This window comes from Clinocottus analis, unplaced genomic scaffold (assembly GCF_023055335.1).
Source record: "Clinocottus analis isolate CAN_PGR_092001 unplaced genomic scaffold, fCliAna1.0.p SCAF_5, whole genome shotgun sequence".
NCBI classification, from domain to species: Eukaryota; Metazoa; Chordata; class Actinopteri; order Perciformes; family Cottidae; genus Clinocottus; species Clinocottus analis.
In genome coordinates this window covers 2,905,841-2,933,236 of record NW_027176207.1, presented here as the reverse complement: position 1 = coordinate 2,933,236, position 27,396 = coordinate 2,905,841, and the positions used below count along the sequence as shown (strand labels likewise).

Genomic DNA, 27,396 nt, shown 5'->3' with positions numbered 1-27,396 from the left:
CGCAATTACGGAACCGCCCCCCCCCCCTCTCCACTACCTTTTTAGCCAGTGTAATCTGCTAGATCCACTAAGGATAAGAGGGAAAACTGTAATTATGCACATTATTCATCTTCCTAAGTGCAGTACTCGAACACACAAAAAAAGCAAAGATGCCTAAATGCACTACACCAGGTTGTCCTCATGCAAAGTGCAGGTCAGGTTCCAGCAGGCAGCGAGAGCTAATGGCAGTGAGTGGTGCTCCTAACACATGCTCTGGCTCTTTCGGGGACACAGGGGAGTTAAGTGCCGTGCTCCCAACTGCTGATTATCGCACCTTCGCCAGCCTGCCAGGTCTCCCTGCCCTCCATGCATTGATCTCATTTGGCGAGCAGATAAGGCAGTAATTGGATGAGGGCTTGGAATCAGATGGCCCTGCCCGGCCTGGCTAATTCCCCTCTTCATGGGCCTTCTGGGCTCGGGGCCAAGAGGGCAGGCCAAGGTTAATCCCATCCAATCCCCTGTACTATGTGGCCCCGCGCTGCCCTCTGACCCCTCACTGCTACCAAACACAGCTGATGTGACTCTTTAAACTGGTTGGAGCCAATCATCTAATTAGTATACACAAGACTTAACACTCGTGCACCGCGCACACAATAAACAGACATATTCTGTGCATCGTGGTAATGTATGTTGTCATGTTCAATTATGTATCAGGACACATAAAATACAAATCACGCAGGGAGCATTTTCTTTTTGCAAAAGCTTACTTATGCTTCCCTCACATTAGAAAACATGAGCCATGTCTCCTGACTTGCTAGCAACTGTGGCAGAAGACGTGGGGGAGAAGATGGAGACCAATCTCCCCCGCGATGCGTCACTTTATTAGAGCAGAAATCCGTCTCCAGCAGCCACGGGTCTGAGATGTGCCGTGGCAGCGGGCGACTGACGCGCATACGCCATGCAGAGTGGAGCGAATTGTACGATTATGCAGAACAACAAAAAGTCCAAGAGCCATTTCAACCCCCGTTTCACTCCGAGGCCGCCTGCTGCCGCGCCATTTGAGATGGCCGGCAGATTAATCTTCATCGCTCTTTTTTCTATTTGTACACGGTGTCGTCAGATGATGGGATTTGCCTGGATGAGACGAGTCCCTCAAAAGGCTCAGAGGCGCCTCATCAGGAGTGAATGCAGCAGGAGGGGGACGCCCGCCTCTTGGGAAACACTAATCTTCTTATTGCATACATTTATTCAATTCTGGTGTCAATATCAACCATAATCAGAATGGGCCGTGTGACAAGTGCTTTATGCGTCGGCTGATAGCGGATGACAGGAAGTAGACGTAATCACCTGGGAGTACATCACGGCTGACAGCTCTGGATCAAAGCACGGCTCCTGCAGATTAATCATGAATTGCAATGCACCTTATAAATAACTTCAATAGAGCAAATAGAAACACAGTCATTGATCAGACATCTCGCACAAGGCGACAGCTGCAGTTTACCACAGTGGAAGTAATCCCCCCAATAATCCCCTGGATAACGCTTTGAAACCAGATAACACTTAACCAAGGTGATACGGCGTGACCGGTTATCCAGGTGCGTGCACACTATTGTCAGGAATGCACAAAAGTACGGCGCGACACCGCCGAAAACGACAAGACAAAGATATCAAGTGTTAGTTTGAGATAAAGACGAGGCGCACAATGCATGTGACAAGTTGAGAAAATCTTGACACCACAAACAAAGGAGGAGTGACACATTGTTACCTCCGGCAAACTGCGCTCCCAACACAAAACCAGAGAAACACAATGGAACAGTGCTGGCAATACTTTTTTTTTTTTTTTTAACCAAAACTGATATCTTTTGCCAATCTCTGCTTAATGCGCCAGACTTGATTTATTATTATTGCAGTGGAACAAACAACAACACTGTACGGTGCACCCACTAGCTTGTGCGGCGGGAGATGACAATCTCAGAAGCCAGGATTGAATTTTTCATTTCAATTCCCAGCCTAGCTCAATATAGAAAGCCTGAAATCCAAAGAGTACTGTAGCATCAGCTGGTTGCTCTTAACAAAGGGAGTTAACACAAAAAAAAATACACATAGGACTGAATCTCCACTGGAAATGGGACACTAACAGACACAATTGGAGGCGAGACGAGGCCAACACTTGTGTGTCATAAAGACAACAGTCGAATGGCCATCCTGTGGATTCCTGAGGCCTTCCATCTAGATTGCAGATGGATAAGTGCACGTTAAAACAATATCCCACTGACCAAAAAAATCATTTCTCATAGCTGTCTCTATTTACTGAAAGGCTGCTCGTCTCCCACTGGGGCAGAAACAAATGAAAATGTTATTTCTCTACTCATGAACTCCTACCTAGTCTTGTTTTTCACTGCTGGCAATTTCATTTCTCTTCCAAATTTGACTTAAGCCCACGACTTGAGGGAAATAATGTCTCTGGAATAATCTTCTGCAACTGTAATTCCAGGGGCACTATCTCCGTCTGCCTTATCTATGTGTCTGTCTGTCCATCCATCTCCACTATCTATTTATTTATTTATTGTTAGTGCTGTTTCCTTGTGGTTTAAGGAAAATTGCACTGGCTTCTGAAATAGAAGAGATGTGACATCCAATGCCTCACAGTAATCCTGTCAGACGCACAAGCCTTGAATAAGACACAACATGCCCTTTTGCAGCACAGAGGAAGAGAACGACTCCGACGCACAGCGTTGCGACGTGTGGCCCGTCCAAAAGAAAAGAAAAGCTGGGCTTGATTCAAAGCACATGCAAAACATATAGTTGTATATTAAATTACTGTGCTGTTTTCCAATGCTAATAATCATGTTTGCAGTAGTTTTCCCACAAAAAGGAAAGCAGTGATTTCAGATTTGGCACATAACAGACGGTTTAACTAGCTTTAGCGTCATTGGCGAAAAACCCGAAACAGAAAACTCTCCTACCATCCAGGACAGTCTGGGGTTTGTTACCGTATGGCACGTCAACCTTTTCCCTTTGTATTGCTGTCAGAGTTTATATTCAAACCCGCCGACTTCACCTGCAACAGCATATAATATGCATACAGAGAGCGTTGGATACAAACAGGTATTTTAAAGCACCATGATTGGGGGAAAACTTAAACTCACAATGACATCCACCTTTGCTGCATTGTGGATCATCACACCTCCCTGTTATATACTGAATTGGGTGTTTATTGACACAATTTAAGAATTGGAGAGTTATGATTGTGTCCCCTCAACACATCGCTGCGTAACAAAAAGGGTTATAGTTTGTGGCGAGCAGCCGGGCTGGCGTTCTCTCTGCGCCTTTTCCTTCCATTCGATTTGGATTCAACTGTCGACAACATCCGGATGGCTTGCATGAGAAGGGGACGTACATTCGACTGCTGCGTTTGGCCTGTAGACATGACAGATTGGCCCGAGTTCGTGGCCCAGCGGACCTCACCGTGTAATCCCCACGCAGCGTTCTCAGCCACCGCAAACTCAACAAGACTCGACGCAAACGCGCACACACACAAGCCTCAACCCTCCCACACAGCTTCTAAACCCCGCGGCTAAAACTCCACGGTGTGAACATACACACACCAGGGATGCACGCATACAAAAACACACACGTGAACACAAACTCCTCGGAGAGGTTTTGCATCGCAGCATGGATATTCATGCGGTCTGGATGCTAAAGGGTTAAAAAGGACGAGAAGAAATCTGACAGGGATGCAAGAAAAAAAAGAAAAGCGGCGTAGAGAAAGACACTTACGTCATTTCTTTGTTTACAGGGCTGTGATGAGCCTGGAGAGAGGGTAAGGATGATTTGTTGGCTCAGGAGAGGTAAGCGATACGTAGCAGTGAATGGCCAGTAATCATGTTTATGATGGGGAGATGCTTCTGGACTCCCGGTGTGTCTGATTGTGTTTTCTCTGGCTCCCAGCTTGTGTCCCAGTGCTCCCCTACCAGGCCATTGTGATTGAAGTGTGCACTCTAGCTCGGCTTCTCTTCGGGGGGTAAAAAGGTGCGTGTCGTGCCGCCGCGTATGCATTCGTGTTTACGTGCGCGTCGGCCAGTATGTATTCATAAAAGAGGAATGTTAGTCGATGAAGACCTCCCATCACAAAAGAAAAAACGCCGCTTCCCCTTTTTTTTTTTCCTTCTCCGTGCAGCCGGTTTCCCACATCGCTCTCTCATTGCTATGGCAACCGGCGCTCTCTCCTTGGGCGCCGCATGCATCCAATCAGAGCGAGACCTTTTGTAGAGATTCCTCCGGGCTCCACTTATTCAACTTACCCCACCGGAACAGCCTCTGCGCTGGTAACGGCTGGAACAAAGAGCGGCGAGAGCCTCCCCTCCCTCGCCGGGGCCCCGGTGTGACAGCGAGCATCAGCGGGCGACGGAGGGAGAGAGGAGGGGGGGGGGGGGTTTGGGGTTACGGGGAATGCGGAAGTAATGCGTGCAGCCGAGGAGCTGCGGGGACGCGCTCGCAGGCGCATGAAAAAAAAAAAAGCAGGGTGGCAGCGCACGGCCACGGCCAATTTCAGTGGAAATTATGTGGAATAGGATTTGTTATTGGAAGCCTCGGAGCCTGCATACTTGGCAAGTATGGCGTGGCTCTGGCACTGGTTTAAGCTTGATAAGTCAAAATGGATTCCGGCTGGGCCTATTTATGTCATTCCTGAAAACATATGGATAGGATTCAGGCGCTCAATACTTTCAACCTTCAACAATGACATTCAACACCACTTCTCCAGTCCATTAATCTTCCATGAGAATAGATTTATCATCCACAGCACTGAGGGATTGCATTGAGTCAGCATCAGCCTGAGCAGTACTTACCACACCAACCTCACTCTGTATCAATTTCAACAATTAAAGAGACTTATTTTGCCGGGTATACAGTAACATAACAACAGGAAAGGTCACAACGTTCCTCTGACTCTCCCCAAACTGTATTTTTTTTGTGTTCAAGGCCTCCAGGTGTGCTAAATAATTAACAGATATGAACTAGTGGCGTGTAATCTCAACCTGAGGGCTGCTCAGAGGTCACTGCAGACAATCACACTGCGCCTCTCTCACTCTAATTATATTTCTGGAGAGTAGATGCGGCCGCGTCTGAGTTAAACACTTGTGAACGTCGGCAGGGAGGCAGGCGAGCCCCGAGCGGTTTGCAGAGACGAGCCATCCGGCGGGACCTCTCACGGGCCCCTGACGGACATTCGGCTGTTGGGGTACTGGCAGGGCGACAGAGGCGCAGCGTAATTTCGCCCGACTGCCGTGTCACAAAGTGTCACAATCTGTCCCTGACAAACCCGACTGCAGGCGATGTGAGAGAATATGGGAAGAAGAAGAGACAAGAGACGAGAGGAGGAAGAAGAAAAAAAAGGGGGGGGCTTGATTTGGAGTGCTAGAGGTGGTAATAAGCATGTCTGGCTACTTCCTGGGAGACAGCCTATTCATCAGGTTGATTTAGAGTCAAAGGCGGAGGCAATTCAAGTGATCTTGTGTCTGGTTCATCCGGCACGCTGACTGTGCAGTGAGTAACAGAACCTGGCGTAATGATTAAGAAAAATAAGGTGCGAAGCCCTCATCGCGGACCGACCCGTCCTCATTCCCAACTCGTATCGCATCACTTTTTGAACACGCTGCTCCTCTCCTGTCGCAGGTTAACGTTGTGGATTTAAACCAAACTACTCGGTTGGGAAAACAAGGCAGCGTAGCGTAACTTCGGTAGCACACAACCTTTGGCGTCAGACACAGACATGTGTTCCAGGACGATGTCTCTCCAGAGCAGTTGATCGGGTCTAACAGTGCCGCCAATGTGGGTTCAACGGAGTTCCTTCAAAGCCCGGCGGGCCCGATTCAGATGCCAAAGGGTGCCCCCGTGTGTCGGCATCGCTATTTGACCACCTGGGACTGAGACCTGGCGGTGTGGACATGATCTCTTCAGCACACAGGACTTGAGAGATAGCGCGCCAGCGGGGGGAAATAAATGCTCTACAATGTGTTCCAGGTGTTCCATATGAATTAATGGGAACCCCAGATGGCACGCATCAAAGAATGAGTCATTCCTGTCAAAACCTTGAGCTTTAAATGAGTTCATATTTGATCACAAGAGGTGCATGATTTTAGCGGTAAAACACTTCCTTCTTCTACCCGATACCAGTCAATTTGATCGCTCGGGGCTTCCTGAGCTGGCCTCTTCATTGTTCAAAGTATTTGATGAAAAGCTGGAGAAACGGCCTTCAGCTATTACACTCCCAACTCTAACTTAACTTAAACCGCTTTAAACCTTACTCTCCCCGCCCCCCATGATGTGTATTTTTGTGTATAACTGCTATCAAAAGTGTGTACTATTATTGTCTTTCGTACGTCAATCTGCCCTGACTTGTTTATATCGCTGCTGAAAACTCATTAGACAGTCAAAAAGGGCCGCCGAGTCATCCCTGCGCTGCATCTGCTGCTCATTTCACACCGCCACTGTGCACACAATGGAGCCTCGGCAACGAGAACGATCCTGTGATAATGAGCTAATTATAGGTACGACATTCCTGCTTCCATATCTAAATGCTCGTCTCTAATAGGAAACATTTCAAATTATTGAGAGGCAGGCGGAGAAAGAAACGGATAATTGATGCGAGCAATTACAAGTTCTGTGTCGGAGCAAATTGGCCGGCATATCTGGACATGTAGCGGGACCGCGACCTCATTTACATCAGAGTGTCAGGAAATAATTGGAGAATGTACTGAAGAGGTGGGATTACATAAGCAGTTCACTTGGACAGTGAGATCCAGTTCCGATAAGAACAACATACGATGTGCGGCCTTGGTGTGCTCCAGCAAATTCAATCACGATAGGGATTTTTTTTTTACAGCAACAACATACACTTTATGACATTAATCTGGTTCCAAAAGCTGTAATTTGAGTATTTCGAATGGTTTCACCACATGCACGCAGCATTCTGAACGGGCTGTCATGTTTTCTGCAGAAAGCCAGTAATAACGGCGTTCCCGTTTTACGAGCCATGAGAGAGACTTGAGCTGTGTTTGGGCTGAAACCGCTTCAAAAGCACGGGAAGACGATGTGCTTGACTTTTAACAATATCGCTTCCAGATGTTTCATTACAAAACAACTTTCCAAGACCTCACCGCAGGAAAAAAAACCTTCTCGTGCGAGGGGGAGCCAGGACACACGAGTGTGGATTTCAGGAAGCCGCAATTTTCACATTTTCATTTCAAATCGGAAAAAAAAAAAAACAGCATCCAAAACTGTCTGGACTAACACCAATAAAGTGCTGGTCTTGATATTAGTGTTGAAACCCGTCTAACCATGCCAACATACAAATCATTAGCGTTTTACAGGAAGGTATCCACGTAACATACTAAATAAAAAGGTGTTGTCCACAAGCATTAGACAGCATGGCATGTGTTTCAATTCGACAGGCAGAATTTACTCAACAGGATGCTATGGTTTACGATAAAAATGGCCACTGAAATAAAGGGGCGCATTCATTATAGTCTGCCTCTTGTGCCTCTCATCAGGCGGGCTAACACTGACTGGCAGGCTTTGACCCAGTACTCCGGAGCTTCTCTCTAATGCACCCGCCTCTCATCGAGACCCTTGGGTGGAAAAAAAAGGAGTAACATGCTGTTTACTCGCAATCCCAGGCCCGTAATTGCCAATTTATTTGATAGGCAGCCGGGTAATGATGGCATTTCACCCCTTGCCGCAGAGACTAAACGGGAGTGATTCATCCCGAGCTCCCTGCCCGGCCCGATCCAGCAGACTCCCTCTGCTCAGGACTGCCGCCTGCCTCAATGCCTGCCACCCAGACTGAAGGGGGCAGGGTGCGGCGGGGCGGCGGGGGGAGGGGGATGTGGGCGGCTTCAAACGAAAACCAAAAGGGAGCCCGGCGCTTCAGAGCAAATGCGGCTAAGCCTGCCAATTTAGCTGGGGTTTGGGGTTGAGGCAAACACAGCCGAGCTGATGTGCCATTTGTAGGCCTTAATGAGCTGGCAGGACGGAGTGAGGAGGGAAGGCGAGCGGGAGAGAGGAGGCTGCCAGGCCTGACCTCCTCTGGCCTCCATCTCCCTGCCATCCAGTGCCAGGTCGGCAAACTCGGTTCATCTGCTTCATCGGAGCGCGGCCGCTGCGTGAGGGGAAGGGAGTGCTACAGCAAATACCATTAGCGAACCGTTGGGTCTAATGAACAGCTCGGGTCAAAGCTAGCTTCCTGTCTCACACCGCTCCCTGGCACTAACGAGTGACTTTGATGGTTTCCTCTTCGCTTTTGCACGGGGGAGGGAGCGTCTCTGTGCAGCCGAACCACTTGAGCAGTAGCATTTCTGCAGCGTTACAATCAAAAGACATTTGAGTGGAAGAAGCGCATTGACCTCCATAGCAGAGGAACGGCTACAGGCTCAAGTCACCTGGACATACGTCTACCTTCATCTGGCTCTATTTTACAGCACAGTAACTGTATTACTGAACTACAAAAATAAACCAAACCGAAATAATCTCTTACGCAACGGCAAAAAACGTCTACATCTTTTTTTTCTACCCTTCATTTCCTTGTTCGTCCTCTCAGCGCGGCTACAAAAGCTACAACTTGCACCTCTGGCAACGTGTGAAGTGGGTTTTTACAGCACGGCTGGAGGGGACTTGTTCAGGAACCCGCAGGGACCGGAGACGAAGCCTCGCACACAGTGTGACCGTCTGAGGCGACGTGTCGGTCTAAAAGTCTGTCTTCATGCCGCCCAGCTTTCAGCAGCTCCTCTGAAGACAAGCTCGGTCTCCTGTGGGGCATCTTGACCGGGCGACACGGGGAGAACCAGCGCCGCCGGTCCGTCCGTCCGTCCGTCCGTCCGTCGTCCAGAGTGGCGGAGATGTCAGCTCAGGTGGAAGCGATCACAGAGAGGGACGATGGATGGACGCTCCCTGAGAACAAGTCACGAGCGAGGGAGGGGGGACCTTTCTGCTTGAGGAAACCTGAGATTCTCCAAAACAAATTACGGAGGCAATTTGGAATTTAGGACAATGTTGCAACGAATCAGAGGAAACGCGTCGTCTGGTGTCCGCAAGTTATCTTCATCTCACCCGAAACAAGAGGTATGTGGAGCAACAGCGATCGCGAGAGTAACGGAGCATAAGATGATGTAACTGTTTGAACATGTTTCATTAGCGTGTAATGTAATCATCAAAGCGATGTAATCTCAATGGAGGGACATTGTTGGCCAATGAGGCCAAGTCAGAATCTACGGTTGCCAGTTCAGGCTTTTAGGATTATGAATATTTAACAGTGATTAAAGAAATGACATGGAGCAAAAGCCTCCAGGACACGTGTTACAATAGTTCAGGCAGTCCTTTAGTGGATAACTGGTGTTCCCTTTTTAAGGAATCAAAAATAGTTGGCACAACTGCCAAAAGGTAATCAACATAATTCCCTTCATAGGACATGAGCCATTCTACATAATGATACTGATTACATGATGCTTTAATGCTGCTCCTATGTTGTAATAGCGGCGTTGGATTCTCGTCGTGGAGCTCATGAATGCTTTTATGACTGTCTGTGACGGTCACAGTGGAGCGACCATCCACAGGCTGCGTGTCAAACCCCCGTTTGTCTCGGTGTAGCGCGGCGTGGTCGCCACAGCGCCGTCAGACAGGAATCAGAAGGTATCATTTCAATTTCTGTTGTCAACATCAAATTACTTATTTCATTTCATGCCCGGTCAAGCGTCGCAAAGCCACACGCGGAATCCGTTTTGCTTCAGCTGTCGGGGCCGCGTCTTTCTCAAAGACGAGCTCGCCTCCCTCCCGACTGACAGCTTTAATTACGGCCCGATATCTGATTGCTTCACTGTAGATTCTCCACACAAATCAAAGGGCGGGGCCGGCTGTGTGGCGGCGAGGTCCCTGGAGCCCGCTCGCTCCACGGCTTGGAATATGTCACAGGGGGCGCGACGACTCTTTCTTCTGTCAGTTAATGCTCGCCCTCGGCTCCCCCACAAGAGACGAGGATGTGAGTAAGTACTGTCTTTTTCTTTTTTTAATCGGTCATAAAGAGTGTGTGTGTGTGTGTTCGTGTGTGTGGGGAGGATGCAAATGACGCTCTTCACCTGAAGTACTTCAATAGTGCACTTAAGACATTTAAAATGGAGCACAAAGTGCTCTGCTGAGGAGGATTTGATTGGTTCCTGACCCGATAGATTATGTCACATTCAGAACTTACCTTTTTGCCTGTGACATACCAAAGGTGCGACGTCACACATACACACGCAAAGACTCATGTTATGAAACTGGAGTGCAATTCATAAGCGTTTGTGCCGAGAGATCACGCACTGATTGAGAATACCGAGGTAATTATCTCTTTAGGACGGTATAGACGAGCTCGGCATGTTTTTACTGTGACAGAAGGATTTAGTAGGTAGTCTGACGTGAAGGTCAATGAATACGAGTATCTGCTGCCCACGTGGCGCTGGTTCCTGTCGAGGCAAAGCATTGCAACTAATGAATCATTCATGCAGATTAAGTTGCGTCGGAATTAGTAAATCTTTATTTAAGTAGCAACTGTGACACTTCTACTAGCACTACTTCCTATCTGACCTTCATATATCCTTCATGTCCAGAGGTTACCTCAAGTCAGTCCTATTAACTCGTCACTTCATTCAACTTAAAGTTGTGAAGGCGGCCATAACTCTCACGTCTATCAGATATCTTCTAACTACGCTGCTTTTATTTCAATTTGTTTTTACTTTGTTAGATAAAATTGCATTTAGCTGACGCTTATACCCAAAGTGACTTACATTTTTGCTCTATACACCGTAGACACAGCAACGGGGAGCATTTTGGGGTTAAGTGTCATTGAAAGACGGGTGAGCTAACCACTTAGCCGCAGTCGCCCGTTCACGAGTAGAAAGTGCATGTGCTTGATGCAATACAAACTCCACAGGGCCCCTTTCAGTACTGCTGACATCGTGTTGGGACTTTGACAATGGTTTGTGAATATTTGCTCAGACTTCCAATTATTCCGTCCCATCTTTGAAACTTGTAATGTACGAGGAATTTGAGGTTCCTCATGAGGTTGAGATTCGAAGTTCAAAATCGGAAGCAGTGATCCGACACGTTAATGTACTCACGTCTGTCAGTCTGTCTCTGGAGCTGCTCCTGATGGACGGCTTGGACCCTCGGCTCACACTCCCGCTGTCGCTGTCCTTGCAGTGGTTCTGCCCCGGCTTCAGCTGCCAAACACAACACACACGGAGACCAAGGGTTAACAACACGGAGCAAAACTGTTAACACTGCAGTTTAAAGCTTTACACGGATAAAGCTGGCGATGGGAAGGCGTCCCACAGAAAATCGGCTCATGAATATGTGAGAGCTGGCAGGAGCCGCGGCGCTGTCTCTGTAAATCTGTCACATTTCTGAAGCCTATTCAGCAGCCATCACTCCGCCTGCCAATGATAGACGCCATCTGATCTCGCAGTGTGAATCTCCTCTCAGCCCACGAAATAGAGAACGGGGACAAAGACCCCTCCAGAACCTTCAAATGGAGCCGCTATCCTTCCCGAGCAGGCGCCACATGCCGAGGCAGCAGGAGCTCGCCGAGTGTCATCCTCTAGACGCTCTGTTCGAGATGCGGCGAAAAGCGACCAGAATAAAAAAGGGGGGGAGGACGTGCCAATCCGCCGAGCATCTGAGGCCCTTCAAAATCTGTAGAACAATAAAAGACTCTTGGGAGTGCGGCGCTGAGTGGAACGAGGCGGGGCCCGTACTCGCTGTCCAAGTCTGCGATTGATGTCCTCTGAAGCTCCCATGCTGCTCCTTGCAGACCAGACAAACGCCGCAGGTTTCATTTCAAAGCGCATAAAAAAAAAAATGCTTTATGGGACAGTGCAGTCAGCGGCTGCTCTGCCAACTAATAGGAGAAGCAGAGCGTGGCGCTGCAACACACAAAGGACTTGGACTAGAAGATAATGGCGCTCTCCTCTCCCCTCCCTGTCCTGCTCCGAAGGGGAAGGGACAGTGCTACAGTGTTTTTTTGTTGTTTCTCCCCTCCTCTCCTTTTCAGGTATTGGCCATCGTTTAGCGCGATGAAAGGGCACAAGGTGTGGGAATAGCAAAAGAACCCCCGAGTTGAGCGGGTAATTAAAATGAAAATGTTCCCTTTTCTGTAGCCATTAGCGGTGTGAAAGGGATCCTATTCCTTGGGAGGATTGCATGACGGGTGGAAGGCGGGTGGATCCGCCAGAGTGCTGAACGTGATAAGAGAGTTCGAGCACTGCGAATGCCTGACGGGCCTTCTGCACGCCGCCGACTACGTGTGTGTGTGTGTGTGTGTGTCTATTGTGGCTCGAGACGAGAGCGCACGAGAACCAAAACGTGGCCCAGACACATGCGCGCCGATGCCCTGCGCTGTGATAGCACTAATTACCTCCAACGCGTTTTATTCCCACAAAAACCAGGGGCACATTTCTCTCTTTTTTCTCGTAAATGCCAGTTTGGTCCGAGGGGAGTTTCCATGTTTTTAGAGAGGAAAGAGGGAATAATATCTCATCCGCTCCGGCCTGTGAGCCGATCCTTGAACAAGAGGGCGAGCGACGCTGTTTACGCCCCAGCTTCCTTCATCAAAACATGTTGACCTATAATATTTATTAACCAGCCTTTGTCCCTGTCGACCACACCGGCAGCATATTCATGCATTTATAAATGTGACACACACACACATACACACACACCTTCCTGAAAGCCTCTGCCGACTCCTGCGTCACATATTCACAGCTCAAAACCGAGCCCAAGATCTTTTAAGCGTATAAAGAACATAATCAGGCGAGTGTGGGAGAGATATAGAGATTTGTCTTTTATTAATCAATGTGGTATCACGCAGCCTCCGCAGTGGCGAGACCGCATAATCACGTTCCCGTATCCTGGCTTATCAGTGTGGAAGTACTCCATGAAATCAGGAATCTTGTGCGATTTTAAATCTGTGTGTAATGTCTGAAGAACATGCCTAATAAAGACATTCCAATAAAGAGCGGCTCATCTTTCAGGGCTATTACATAGCTCGGGACCTGATTACACAGCTATTTGAAAACGTATCCCTCTGCTTGTTCCCTTTAATTTCCCCTTGAGCTCCCTTAAATTACTTCAGAGAATTGTGTGTGTGTGTGTGTGTGTGAGTGTGTTTTTTTTTCTCCCTTCATCTGCTCTCCCCTTTCTGAGGTTCACATGATGGATTAATTTGGTTTTACGCTGTGATTAATGGCTTTCTAAAACAAATGCAGGGAATGCTGGTGGTCAGGCACATCACAAAAAATTAAAGTTGAAATGTAATGACCTGCCGTGTGACGATAAATCTAAATGACCTCGGCTCCAACAACGCTGATCTGATCACTCCAACTTGTTCCTGCACGCGGGTCATTTTTATAGCCTTTTAAAGCCTGTAATGAAACCCAGCGCACTTCACTGCATTCAGCAGAGATCTGAGGGAGGGATGAGTCACGCGTGTGCAGACGCCCCAGACTGCCGCGCGCCGACGAGATAGCATAAACACATTAATTAAGACGCAGGTTGAGACATATGAATGCATTTATTTAATGGCCCTCACTGTATCTGTGCAGCCTGGGTGAGAAGTGGCCCTACAGGAAGATCACAGACAGATGGTTTTAATATTCCAGAGGCTAATTTCACAACAATTAAAGACACAGCGAGACATTAGCGTCTAATGAAACATTTAAACTACTAGTAAGTGCATCTGCCATTAATTTCCACACAGTGAGGTCTTGTTTTCCTGCAATCTGTTCGGTGTTAGGGGATACAGTTGTTGTTTTTTTCCTTCCTCTTCCTCGTCTCTGTTACCAGTCTGAATTTACTGAAGGAGAGAATCAACAACTGTTTTCAATCAGCAGTCAGCGTGAGGCTTTGGAGGAGAGCAGTCGAACCCCAGCGTGAGGCCGCTCAACCCGCAAGTATGAAAATCATTTGGCATTTCTTAAAAATCTTTTTTTTTTTTTAACATAAATGCTTGTGCTTAACTTGCTGGGGAGCATTAAAACTTGCTGCCATACTTCATCTGATGAGCCGATGTTGACAACTGAACGTCGCAGTGTGACAGTTAAGTCTGAAAAATTGCTTAATAAAGTGTTGCATTGTCTGTGGACACAAATACCTTTTACTAGTAGTGACTCCATGACTCACTGGGGACGTTACACTGCGTCGAGTAATGTGTTCATGATTTCACTTCCTGTTATCTTCACCAAACTAACCGCAGGACCGCGAGCAGGCACTTAGGAAGGAAGAGGGTGACGTCGTTGTCATCGTCGGGTAATCAGAGTTTATCGTAGTTCGTTACAGATCCGGCGGCGGTCGATACGGCGCTCCCTGAGGACGAGCGGCCCGGAGAGCCTTTGGGACCGCTTCATCGCTCTGCCTGTGGGTTTGGTTTCGATGACAACAACATCTTAACAACATATCGCCACTGCGGCCTCCGTCGTATAAAAAGGAGTCGCATCGGCACTTTGTTATCGCGTCATCTCTCAGGGCGGCTATCGACACTGTGGTGACATCATCGGCCCGTCCAGGAGCCGATGTGAGATGGAGCAAACAGTAATACTTCATTTCAGGTGCTTATGAACAAACCAGGACACACACACACACACACACACATCACTGAACTGTGAACGGCTGCTGTGACTTCCTGTCATGACCGTACTTGGACGTTGAAGCAATGCATTGTGTATAAAGATACAATGAGCAATACTATTATCATATTTAATCACATTTATCAGAGCAGTATTATTATCATAGTATTATATATTTGTGCAATCCTGTTATAGCTTTCATATTTTGTGCATTATTTTGTATTTATTAGCTTACATTTATTGTAATTCTGTGTTAGGAGAACCGAGCAAAATAAGCTTTTTGTTGTATAGAATAACTTATCTGTGCATATGACAGTAAAAACATCTTGAATTAATGTGTTACTTGATGTAGAAGATGTTATAATACAACACAAATCCTATCAGTAAAGTGCTATATTACTTTGTTTCTCTTAAAAAAGAAAGCATTTCCAAAACAATGGTGGAGAGGATATTCTTCACTTAGGAGCTGCATGTCAGGGGTGTTCCTAGGGTTACTCGTCAGTCTTTAAAACATTAATATGGTGATATCACTCAACACCTGCACTCATCCACCAGTTCTTTAGTGCACTTGGAGAATATGAAGGAATCTTAAGGGAGCTTCTTCACGTTTTATCTTTTTGTCATAAGTCAGTCCTCTGAATCCTCCAGGAAATATAAAATTCAGACTTCAGAGAAACGCTCGGTCTAATACGCTCGAGATACGCTCCAGTCATGGCTCAAGACAACACGAGGAAAACCTCGTGACAGGTTTTACTGATCATTACATCAATTAGTGGGAAGCACAGTTGACTTCAGTGTGTTTTAGCTGGGGACGGCCCTCTCAGGGTGCAAACGCAAAACACTTCAGTATTGTCAGCTTCATTAAAGTAATGATGTTATCTGAAGAAGCCCCGCGCTAATAGCCAGAGAAGATAGCCCACCCCGTCTTAATAGATAATATAGAAACAAATGAGCCGTCAATGACTTCCTCTTCAAAGGTCGACTATGGATTTCCAATAGTGTGTCGGAAGATTGCAATTTCTTGACGGCCTTGACCGACGCTTTAAAGGTTCATCTAATAGAAGCTAATGTGCGTTCACCAGAACACTCTCCACACTGCTGAATGCCAATAAGTCATACAAGAGGAATAGTGGGGAGGCTTTTCAGCAGAGCTATAGAGGCTCTGCTGAAATAAACAAATCTTTCTTTACAGATAACCTCACAAAAGCATTATTGGAGCTGGCGACTGAAATTGCAAAAGGTGCTGCTGAATGTCATAAATACTTACGTCGACACGGCACAAGATGCCGTTCTTTACAACGCACACACACACAAAGAAAAGTCATTAAAAAAAAAAAAAGCCTGAATCAATATGAAATGTTTTCATTTCGGCGATGCGGAGGGGAAATGGTGTTCAGGGCAACGCGGCACGCACTACACACGGATCAGAGTTGTGCGGGGAAATTATGAAACCTTTCATTTAACGCCGAGAACTGCCCTGGAACAGCTATTACAACATTGTCTTGAACATGTGGAGTCAATTATTTTCCCACTAACTGAAAAGTGCTCACCGTTGCCATAGTGGAATTTTACAAGTGTATTGACCTATTCTCGAGGGCCGCACTACAGACTCGATGCAATCAAGCACAAAAGTAGGCCTGCTAACGTTTCTAACCACAAAGGCCTCTTTAAACGGTGCCGTACACAACCGGCAGCTCCACCCACCATCCCTCAGAAAGGGAAAAGAAAAAAGAAAAGGGAAGTAAGACGGGGGAGAGAACTGGGCTCAGTTTTCTGCACTGGCCTCAGTGGGATAGCCATCAGCTCCTGGTTTCCCTTAGTTACGCACAACAGCAGCTGCGGCGCTCGGCGGTAATAAAACCTGGAACAATTTAACGGCTTTTATTGTTCTTCTGCGGCTTTCAGAACAGCTAACCTGTCCTCTCAGGATCTGGCAGAGAGAATCCCACTAGGGCAGCCATGAAAGAGGATCTCATTTACCTAAAAGCGCTTATACATTTTTAATTTGCTTTAACAAGTAAATTAACAAGTCCCTCATTTGGGAAGTTTTATGGCTGCTCGCCACTGAGGGAGGACAATGAAAGTTTTATAGATAATCCACTACCTAGGCTGTGTTGCTGATAATAAATTGTCTATTTCCTGCGGCACTGTCAAATCCCCTTGGTTTCCACTGACTGCGCTTTGAATATCTCCTTTATTCTACCTTCAGAGCTCCGTATACCAGCGCTATTAAAGTGCCGGGGAGCTTCACGACTCCGCAGTTAAAAATGAACAACTTGAAGAATTCCTGTAGACTTTATACAGGCGCCTTAGGAGACGCCGTTTGCGAAACATCAGACGTTGCTAATCATGCCCGTACCAGCGGCCCCTGCATCCCCCATCAGCCTCACGCTGAGCGCGTCGAGCGGCAGCACCGCTGGGCCGGTTTAACCCGCAGCCGGCTTCATCTGACGAGGCTCTTATGTAAAAAAAAAATTTAAAAAGAGGAGCTGAGGGTTGGTCTGTGGGCCCGTGAGCGGGCGACACGGACGCTAACGTCACCTCTCTCCGACAGTGGCCGTTGTGAGCGAGCCCACCGGGGTGGCCCGGCTCTGAGGCCCGGGTGCTTTAACCGCCACGGACAGGAGCCCCGCCCGGCAAACTCTTCACCCAGAACCCCCCTCTGCCACCCTCGCTCACAGCCTGTCACTGAGCATCAGCGCTTGGCCTCAGTTGCCCCAGATTTGTTCACCGTTAGCTCCGTGAGGCAAAGGAGGCACGTCGTGTGAAAAAGAACATTTTATGCATCAGTTTTATCGTTGCGGGATCTTTCGACGCGGTACCTAAAAGGACATTTTCAAAATGCTCGGCATGTGTAGTCCAAAGCCGGCTGTTTGCCCGTGGATGAGATGTCACTTGCAGCCGGCGCCGCAGCCTTTATCAGTACCTCGGTATGTAACCATGGAGAAGCTACACTTGCTTTCTCTAGCGTCATTGAGCGGCAGTGATCTCCGGCGACCTTGTCAGACATCATTTTTAGAGCCGGGGAGAGATCAGTGAGGCTGAATGCGCCCGCTCTGACCAATCTAAGGCCACGCGGGAGGCTTTCCCAGCCTCTGTGCAGGAATGTGGAGCCGAAGCGAAGATATGGAGCCACTAAGGGCTAGTCACAGCAGCCGCAGGGCGAGAGCATCCCAAGAGGAGGAGGAGGAGTGGGAAATGGAGGCTCGATGAGGGGATGAAGGAGGGGGGGGGGGATGTGGCTGAGAGCACCGTCTTGATCTCATCAGTCATCCTTAGGACTCCATTTCCTCCACCGCAGAGCTGGAGGCTACTACAGCTCGTGGCTGCATTTATATATCGCCATAAATCTCTGATCTATGACGACATTACAGACAAATCAATATGCTTTTAACATCCATCCTCCGCCCTGCGTCGCAATCACCCTTCTCCCTCCTCACAAATGGTCATATAATGCTGTAGTCTGGGTGGATTGAGTTATGGGGACAATTCCCAGATTTAATAATGAACTGAGCAGGTGGAGGAGAAAAAAAAAAGTGTGTGGCGGGGGTGGATGAGGGAGGTGGAGGGGGTGAATGAGCAGCGGGAGACCTCTACTCTCTCAGATCATATCTGAACATCTTGTTATAGTAGCCCCGCGTGGCAGTAAAATAACCTTCCTGCCCACTTTACGCACGTCCAATTTCCTGAGCTCTAACAGTCCCCGTGTACAGCAGGCCAAGAGCCGGCCGAGAGAATACTGTGACCAGAATTCTTCCCACAATGCATTGGGAATGGAAGAGCGGAGGGGGCTGGGCTGGGAGGGCGGAGGGAGAGGGGGTCAAAAAGACCCCTCGAGCGGCCTGGTCGAGCGCTCATCACCACATAACTACTCATCAAAGAAATTTGCGTGCAATTAATTACACGATTCCCCAGCTCCTCAGTCTGTGTTACCGAGCCGTTACTTCAATATCGGCTTTCAGGGAGCGTCCAACTAAAGCCACGGGCCACTGTGCCAAATCACAGCTCCCGGAGCTGGGCCTTCTCAATAAAGAGAGGTACGGGAACAAAAAAAAAGAGGAAAAAAAGACAGCAGAGAAAGAGCCCTCTCCTATCGGCTTGCAGGGGCTATCATTTCTCTTTTTTATTGCCATTTATTTTCCTCCAGGAATTCACTGCCAGTATATTGGCAGGCCTTCCAGTAGATGGAGGCAATGAAATTTAGCGCAGACACTTAACACTGGGTCAAGTCTTGTGTGCGGCTCATGTGTGGTGGTAATATGATAGACAAACGCTTCTAGTTTAGGGAGAGAGGGCTTTTTAATGTTACCGAAATGTCTCTGTGTGACACAGGTGGCTGCAGAAAGAGGGAAACTGCAGAACCGGAGCTCTTCAGAGGGAGGGGAGGAGATATAAACTTGAGGAGAAGAGCAGACCTCTGTGGCCCCGCTGTGGTTATTTAAGAGACAACCTGAAGAGGTCAACGCTGTGTCGTGCAACAACTAAAAAGCAATACAGTGAATACACAGAGAAAACATATACGCTAATTAAAAGATCCTCCCCTCAAAAGGCCACTTCATAAACATGCAATTTAAATCAATTTACATCCACTCTGGAATAACGACTGTGATTGCATTTTACATACATTATTAAATTATAGCAAATCAGACACTGGCTGCATGCGACTCATGTATGAGCTAAACATCCTTTGTTTAATTTGGAAAACATAACATCACTCACCTTTACTGTGAATATCAATGCACTAAATTACAAGCTCTCTGTAATCATCTGATAGTATTTCTGCATTACATTTAGCTGACGCTTTTATCCCAAGAGACTTACAATAAGTGCATTCAACCGTTAGTACAAACTCAGAACAACAAGAATCAAGAAAGTACAGTTTCTTTAATAAAGTGAAACTACACAGTGCTGTCAGTAAGAGACATTTAAGTGCTACTAAAGTGCTGCTACTGCGCTACCTTCTTTATTCAAGGTGTAGTCGAAAAAGATGTGTTTTTAGATTGCGACGGAAGATGTAGAGACTTCCTGCTCTCCTGATGTCAATGGGGAGCTCGTTCCACCACGAAGGAGCAGGACAGCCAACAGTCGGGACTCAGTTGAGTGTTTAGTTTACAGCGACGGAGCGACAAGCCGACTGGCTGAAGCTGAGCGGAGCGAACGAGCTGGTGTGTTTGGTTTTACCACGTCCTGGATGTAGGTCGGACCCGATCTGTTGGCAGCACAGTACACAAGTACCGGTGTTTTGAAGCGGATGGCCACTGGTAACCAGTGAAGGGCGCGGAGGAGCGTGGGTGGATTTTCGGGAGGTTAAAGATCAGTCGAGCTGCAGTCGAGGTCGGGCACCAAAACATATGCACCAAAAATTCCTCATAGTTATAATAAATGAATAGAAATATCAGGCACCTTTTAGGCATGTGTACGTCACAAAAGAGGCAGAACAAGAGATATATTGAATTGCTCAAAAAAAGTTACGATGGTGCCACCCCCCCCAAAAAAAACAAATACACATTCAACTTCCCAATCTCGCCGCGGAGCCTTTCTCGGTGGCGACAACAGGAGTCAGGGTCCGAAAAAAGGAAAAGAAGGAAACTGCGAGATGATGCCCGTGCATCTCTTTCAGGTCAGTCCATGCTTAATCATTGTTAAATACGGGAGATGTGCGCTGCTAATGTAATGAGTGAGAAGGTATTCTCCTGATGTTGTACATCTGCAGTGAATACTCATCTGATTGCAGTATTTAATAAGCGAGGGAAAGCTTCTCTGTGCCAGTGGTTCAACCTTTTCTCAGTGATGAACCCCTTGTGAAATAGTCTTTTTAACCGAGTGCCCCCTGACCAGTGCAAATATATAGTACACAGCGCTGTGACGAGGTCTGATTTTATATAGAGTATATAGAAGTTTATGAACCTACACTTATATTTTATTGACTGCTAGGATTTTTTTAATGATAATGATAATTTTTTAATCTCACGTACCCTTTAGGGTACACATATCCCCATTTGAGAACCACTGCTCTGTACCATATTCAGAGCATTAATATAGCAGCAAACATGTAAAAGGTATCGTGGAGTAATGTGCACCTGTTGCAATACAAGCTTCTCTGTGCTGTTTCTGTAGCTGCATGTGCGTTGCAGTGCGTGGGCGTCCCTGTTTGTGTCCCACTGACTAATAACGGCCGCTGCTCTGCTCTGCACTGCACTCCCACGGAGGTTACAGCTGATAACACAACCCCCACCCACAGCGTCGCTCCCAGAAGGGTAGCACCCACCCTTCAGCCCGCCGACGAAGGTAAACAGAGCTAGCGAGCGGCTCAGCCACCGCCATGTTGAGAGCTGCGTGGAGGCAATCTGGCGCATTGGAAGTGACGTGTTTCATGTCAACCAGCCAGAGCTGAACAGGGCAGGATGGCACTTCAGCGACGGAGCAGCAGCTAGCAGCACGGTGGAAGCTATGGCAGAAAAAATGAGAGGCGGCCAGAAAAAGGTTTCTGGATTGGATGCTCCACGAAAAATACGTCTGCATTCAGAAGACAGGATGAGACGTCGGCATTTTATACCGTTCCATACCAGAAGACTTGAAGAGAAAGCTCCTTGTGTGGCGAGCTCACCTGCAAATAATATTAGCATAAGCGTGGTACAACACTGTTAGTGTAATAACTCACACTGCCAGAGGGGGGAGACAAAGGTGCAGTGCAGGTTTAACAGCCAATGCACTGTGCTTACATGCTTACAAGAAGGAGAGCGTCTCACCTTCCATGCACATGGCTCCATCTGCACTGCTATTCAAGGGAAAAGACGGGGTCGTAAAATGTGATGGCGGGATATACATTTCCTATTTGGCTGATCTAGGGCGTCCGCCCAGGGCCCGGCGCTGTTATCACTAATCCCGGGTTGTAAACGTCCTCATTTAGCCACCTTCCTGAAATTCTGTCGTTATGAAGTCATAAAACAAGACAGTGCTACGTTCCCATCGTATTAACAGCAGCCTGAGTTTGTCTGCTTCGTGACGAGTATGCGAGAAAACATCTGCTCTGGCTGCTGGAGCAGACCGGTAATGGGACACAGCAGAAGAAAAAAAAAAGCCAAGGGCAACAGAAATACAGCCAAACGGCGTGATTGTAATTGAAATAATCAGGACTTCAGAGACGGGAAGTAGCTCACATGAACTACAACAACATACTGTACGTGTTTGATGCAAGATGGTACATATCGCCACAATGATGACGAGAACATTGATCATTAGCGTTTTAGTGGAACCACATTGACGGTGTACTTGACTCCCTTTCATCCGACTGGCCGTAAAAATGCAGCTGCTCGTAATGGGCTGGTGACAGGCGGCGGCTCTCTGCATTGTGTTCGGGCTTCCTTCGCGTGCTGTTGGAAATGTTATTATTAGGAGTCGAGCACATGCAAAAGATCCAAACACCATGAAAAGGAAAATATCCCACACCAATCTGGCAATGCAACTACCAGCCAGCTACAAACGTCTTGGTCGCGTTCTCGGCCGTCAGGTGTGGAAAGCGCAGGGTGCAGAACGGCCACGCCTCCTCCTGCAGGGCTCATCTTCAGGAAACTGACGTTTCACAATTTTCCCAACAATTTTGCTGCGGTTTCGCAAGTAGGTTAGCCGGCTAATTAATTATTAGTTGAACTCAGAGAAATAAATAGAAAGGTAGGTTTGGAGTGAAGCGCAATTGCTAATGTTTGCACATAATATTAATGTTTCAAACCCATTTCGAAATGTGGCTTTGCAAGCCAATGCCCGACTTAAAGCCTGTTTGCTCTCCCTTTGTACACACAGTCATCATTACACATTTCCGGGAACCTCACGACTGATGGGTCACTTGTGGAAAATGTTCTCCCCATCTTGCAACCACAACAACGAAGCCGGCCAGAAAAGACATCTGTAACGAGGACACGTGCATTTGGATGGCATATTCATAACCTTATGATTGCTAGCAAAACCAGAATGAAAAGCTGCTGTTGTGCAAGGTCTCAGGTACAAAGCGAGCTCGCGACATCAACAACCTTCGCTGATTGATCTAAGTGTTGCTAGTTGCGGCGGAGAGAGAAAAAGCACACAATACAGAGAAGGAAAAAAACGAGCTTTACAAAAGTAAATGACTAAATGTGAAGTCAGACGGCAACACGGAGCGAACAGAAGCGACTCCGTCAGAAAACACACAGTCTGGGCCTCGGAAAATTATCAAGGACGTTCCACAATTATGAGACAACCATCTACATACGCTTTCAGCTGAAAGACTGTTTCAGAAACAGCACTTGAAAAGTTGGAATAACTTTTAGAAAGTTGAAACTCCTTGAAAAGCCTCAGTGCAGCAGCAGTATCTAGGGCGCGCACTTGTCGTCGCAGTTCAACCAAATGATGGTTTATACACAAGTTGGAACTTTCTTATTGTCACTAAACTTGTCAGAAGCGCAGCCGGGGGAAAACAAACACAGATGTCTTCATCCAATGTCACGGCTCGACTGTGGAAATAAAGGCAGGCAAGCCTTTGGATTTGGGCCGACGCAGAACTGAGAAGAGCTCGATGCCACTGCGACATCCAACAAGGACGATACTGCTTTAGAAATAGCTTCCCCACGTGTGTCAGGTGGTGGACCTGTTACACGTTGCATGGCGTAAAGAGAAGAGACTATTCAGGTGCTTTAGTGCTCGTGTTTATGTTGAGAATTACAGTGAGATTGCAATCCTGTCGTTTCTGACAAGTGGTGTTTTCAGCAGCTATCAGCGGTCTTGGCAGGGCAAACGAATTACTCCATGACCCTCTTTGCAAGCCGTGCCCTTACTCTGTTTGTGTTTTGGTCTGGGCTTCCTCTAGCGAGTAATGGACTTCCTTCAACTCATAAATCACACTTGTACACCCCCTTTTGATTTTTTTCTTCTCCTCTTTTCCTCTGCCGTGTTTTGTTAAGTGTTCCACATCTTTGTTCGCGTGAAGCTATTTTCTGTCACCCAAAAAAAAAAAAAAAAAAAAAAGCAGCCAGACAATGCCGGCCCTTCTCTTTCCTGTTCTTGGAAAGGCACTTTTACAGGCGCTGAGGGCCACAAATGTCCACCACAGGAAGGCAATTATGAGAGTAAAATTACTTCCTCGCTGTTATCAATCCACTCTGTGAACCCAGGGAATGGTTAAAAGCCACCATGAAATAGGGCACAGTTAGAGTTTTCTCCTGGGCCCCAGCCAAGGCTGCTAACCTCGCTATTAAAGCCCCGACAAGCTTTGTCAATGCAATCTGCTGAATGCCGTGAGTGACATGCGATCGATATTCTCCACTCTCCCGGGTCATCACCAGTGACAGAGGCCTAAGTAATAATACAGCTCGAGCTGCCTCTCTAACTTAAACGCTTCCACAGCCACAATATTTCTTCTTTTTCTTTTTTTGGTCGCGAGGCTCGCGAGCCAAATTTTCGGCGCTGATAGAAAGAGGAAGATATGGACGGTGGGAGGGAACAGGGGGAGGGTGGAGGTGTGTCGGGTGCTGGGGAGCGTAGAGGAATTGGTGTGTGTCTCGACTGATGCTGGCGAGGGTAGTGAGTGTGGCCGGCTGAGGGAGGAGAGGGCGGGGGGGCTCTGATAAATCGAAAATGACTGGCTGCCGAGTTGTAATCTGCCAGCGTCGAGCCCCCTGTAGCAACACGCCAAATGAAAAAGCACGCTGACAGGCCGGAGAGATGGACGGCCTGCGGTAGATTGCGGGGAGGAGATGGAGCAAGAGGGAGAAAGAGAGCGAGGAGGGAGGGAGGGAGGGAGGAGAGGGAGAGAAAACAGAGCAGAGCAGTGTGGAATTGTGGGGCAGACGTTCACGTTCATACCAGCGCATGGAGGAGTCAGGACGCGGTGAGGGAAAGGTAGCAGTAAATATACTCTTGTACACACACACACACACACACACACATGCACAGACACACACTCTTCCCAGCTGAAAGCATAAGGGTCCCATTACCATTTCTAATAGGTCTAATGTAAACACCAACAGTTGGCAGCGCTGCACAGCCCATCAAGAGCCGTCAATTAGCTTTACACTGAAAATGTGTTTTATGTGTTTATGTGACTTGTGTGTGTGTGTGTGTGTGTATACAGAGGGCTTGTAAATCTCTTGTTATATGCTATCTTCTGCATAAATGCCATTTGAAAGGGATGTGGTTGCACACACACATGCACAGACACACACACACACACACTGAGGCAGCTGTCGTGTCCTTCACGAGCAGGTGAGTCGAGCTCCAACACCAAAATCCAACGCAAGAGCTCCACCTACTGCAAGTGCCTCCTCTGCGCCCCTTCCTCTGCTGTTCAGACAGAAACCACCGGCAGCAGACGGCCGTCAATGTGCAGCGGCGCGGCTCATTTCTACCCATTCCATTAAATTCCAAAGCAACATTTCTCCTTGAACGGTCGTGACAGACGGAGGAAAAGCCATCCAGGCCGAGCTAACGAGGCTACGGCGGTCCAACCTCGTCCGGGTGCCTTATACAACGTCGGCGGCGGTGAGGGCTGAGGAGCTAAGCCCGCGCGCTCCCCTCCCAGGTATTAAGCGTGCAAGCCTGATGCCTGCTAAGCAGGGTCTTGCAGGAGCAGGGCCTGAGAGAAGGAGTCGGTCCGCCTCACTGTCTGCAGGACCTGAATACACAACAGCGCTCCTTTGCAACAAAAAAAAAGAAGAAGAAGAAGCAAGGTCAATTCAACAGCAGCGGTGAGGCCGAGGCAAGAGGACCAGCATTGTAATTGGGAACTCAATAAAGCTCATGTGGAAAACAACGCAAGACGATGCTGGCAGATCCCACCCACCAGGACTGCAGAGAAGCCAGAGCAAACAATCTGTCTGCACAGCCATCCATAACGCTACACAGAGTTTACACATCTACATCAGTTGAGCCGCATATATTTAGAAATCACTAGTGGCACAGCGTGGGGCCTGCTGAATTCACAAACAGCAGGAAATAGCGCCAGTGTATTTTCAACAGAATTATCTGCAGCTCTTTGTTTATCCATTGCTGTTTTAAAAAATGTTCCTTCCCCCCACTCTGCTCACCGCAGCAGCAGACAAGCCCAGCAAGGCAACAGGGGCCTCCAATCTGTAAAGGCTGCACGCCTCCTCACCCCCCCCCCCCCCCCCGTTTCATTTGCAGACCCGTGGCTCACAGTCGGACTGTCGCAGAGAAAAGCCATCTCCCTCACAGCGTGGCTGCTGTTTCAGGGCAACGCCGATCTGCTGCATGCCCCCCCGACTTCCCGTGCTCCCACTGGGCTATTCAGGAAATCACGGCTGATACTGAGCCGTTTGTCTCCCCCTTTGTGCTCGCCCACGGTCGTGCCGCCGCCGCCGCCGCAAAAAAAAAAGAAAAAAGTATGGTGGGGTTGGGGAGGGAGGGTAGTTTTATTCCTCCCCCCTTCTGAGGAAACACTGCAAATTATTTCTATAACCTCAGTGTGGCAATTTTGGTGAAAAGCACACACACACGCATAGAAAAAAATATTAAAACACCATTTAAAAGGCAGGCGCTGCAGGAGTGGAAGTCTGCCTGTGGCTTTCTGAGCTTGTTGGGGAAAATTGGGTTCTCAGCCGGAGGTTTATCACTTGAAACTTCCGGCACTTTCTGGAACAAAACTGGTGTAATCATCTCAAATAGGCCAGTATGAGATGAAGACTTTATGGAGGCAGCGCGAGAATCCACTGAGGTCTGATCAAAGAAATGCTGAGGGAAGTAATGTGGGAATTACACTTTGCGTTTCTGTGGGTTTCCACTGTGACAGCTTTTGTGTCAAACGGCTTTGAACCACACACACACACACACACACACATACATAAACAACCCAAGAACCAGGGATCACAGACTCATCAGTGCAGATCTGCAGCACACGTATTCCTCAGCCACTATCAATTATCCTGCCTCCCGAAAAAATAAAAAGATTAATATATAATTATGGATAATGAGCCATAAAAAAAAGGGGGACCTACATCACAGGATCATGTCCATCACGCCGGCTGATAAGATTAAGTGTGACTTCAGAGCAAAGGCACCTGCTGTTTGAAAAGGGATGCGAGTGTTTTAGTGTTGCACTGATAAGAGAGAGGAATTCAGCGCGGGTCAAATAATGGTTTTTCAGGCCGACTTTTGACCCGCTGCGCTTCACTGCGGGACCACCTGCCTCCGAGATAACGGCGATGTAACCTCGAAAAGATAATCCCCGCCTTCTCAGATAAGCCTCTATCACTCTCCGACAAAGACAAAACACACAGCCATGACCCGAAAACAAAATCCTTGCGAAATCTCTCAGAACACGAGCGAGTCCACCCCTCCCCTCCCTCCTCCACCTGATCGGGAACTCGGTCAAGGCTGCGACGGACAGGATTGATTCCTGATGGTTTTAAGCACCTGCAGACGTCTCCTTCCCAAAAAACAGCTTTCGGTGAGAAACCACACTTTCAACCAAAGGCGGCACCTTCGCTTGTGTCTACAAACAACTGCTGCACTGCAACAAAGCGACGAGACTCTCAGACGGTGTCACCATTTCAAACGGTGTAAAAGAGTACTCGTATAATGAATTATGGAGCCGCTCGGCGAATGCAAATGAGAACTGCGCGAGGCTTATTTTCTATCCCAGAGACAAAAGGAGAGAAGTGTGGCGGAGACAACACGCGAAGCCGGGTACAGTCTTGAAAGTAGCGCGAGGCGTTTGGGGGTTTGTGTGAGAAATGCTTTTATTTCCCTGCATTCTCGCAGGAGAGCACACTGTGAGCCA

The 27,396-nt window shown here is 47.9% G+C and overlaps 1 protein-coding gene across 4 annotated transcripts in view; it reads right to left on the bottom strand.

The window, feature by feature from the left end:
* The window catches only part of auts2a (activator of transcription and developmental regulator AUTS2 a), a 285,759-nt gene that overhangs the window by 147,548 nt on the left and 110,815 nt on the right, over positions 1-27,396 (bottom strand). For all 4 annotated transcript variants that reach the window (XM_068600362.1, XM_068600364.1, XM_068600365.1 and 1 more), the window contains one exon: positions 11,130-11,231. In XM_068600362.1, the coding sequence (XP_068456463.1) occupies positions 11,130-11,231 (102 nt within the window). The remainder of the gene's footprint in view (positions 1-11,129; positions 11,232-27,396) is intronic.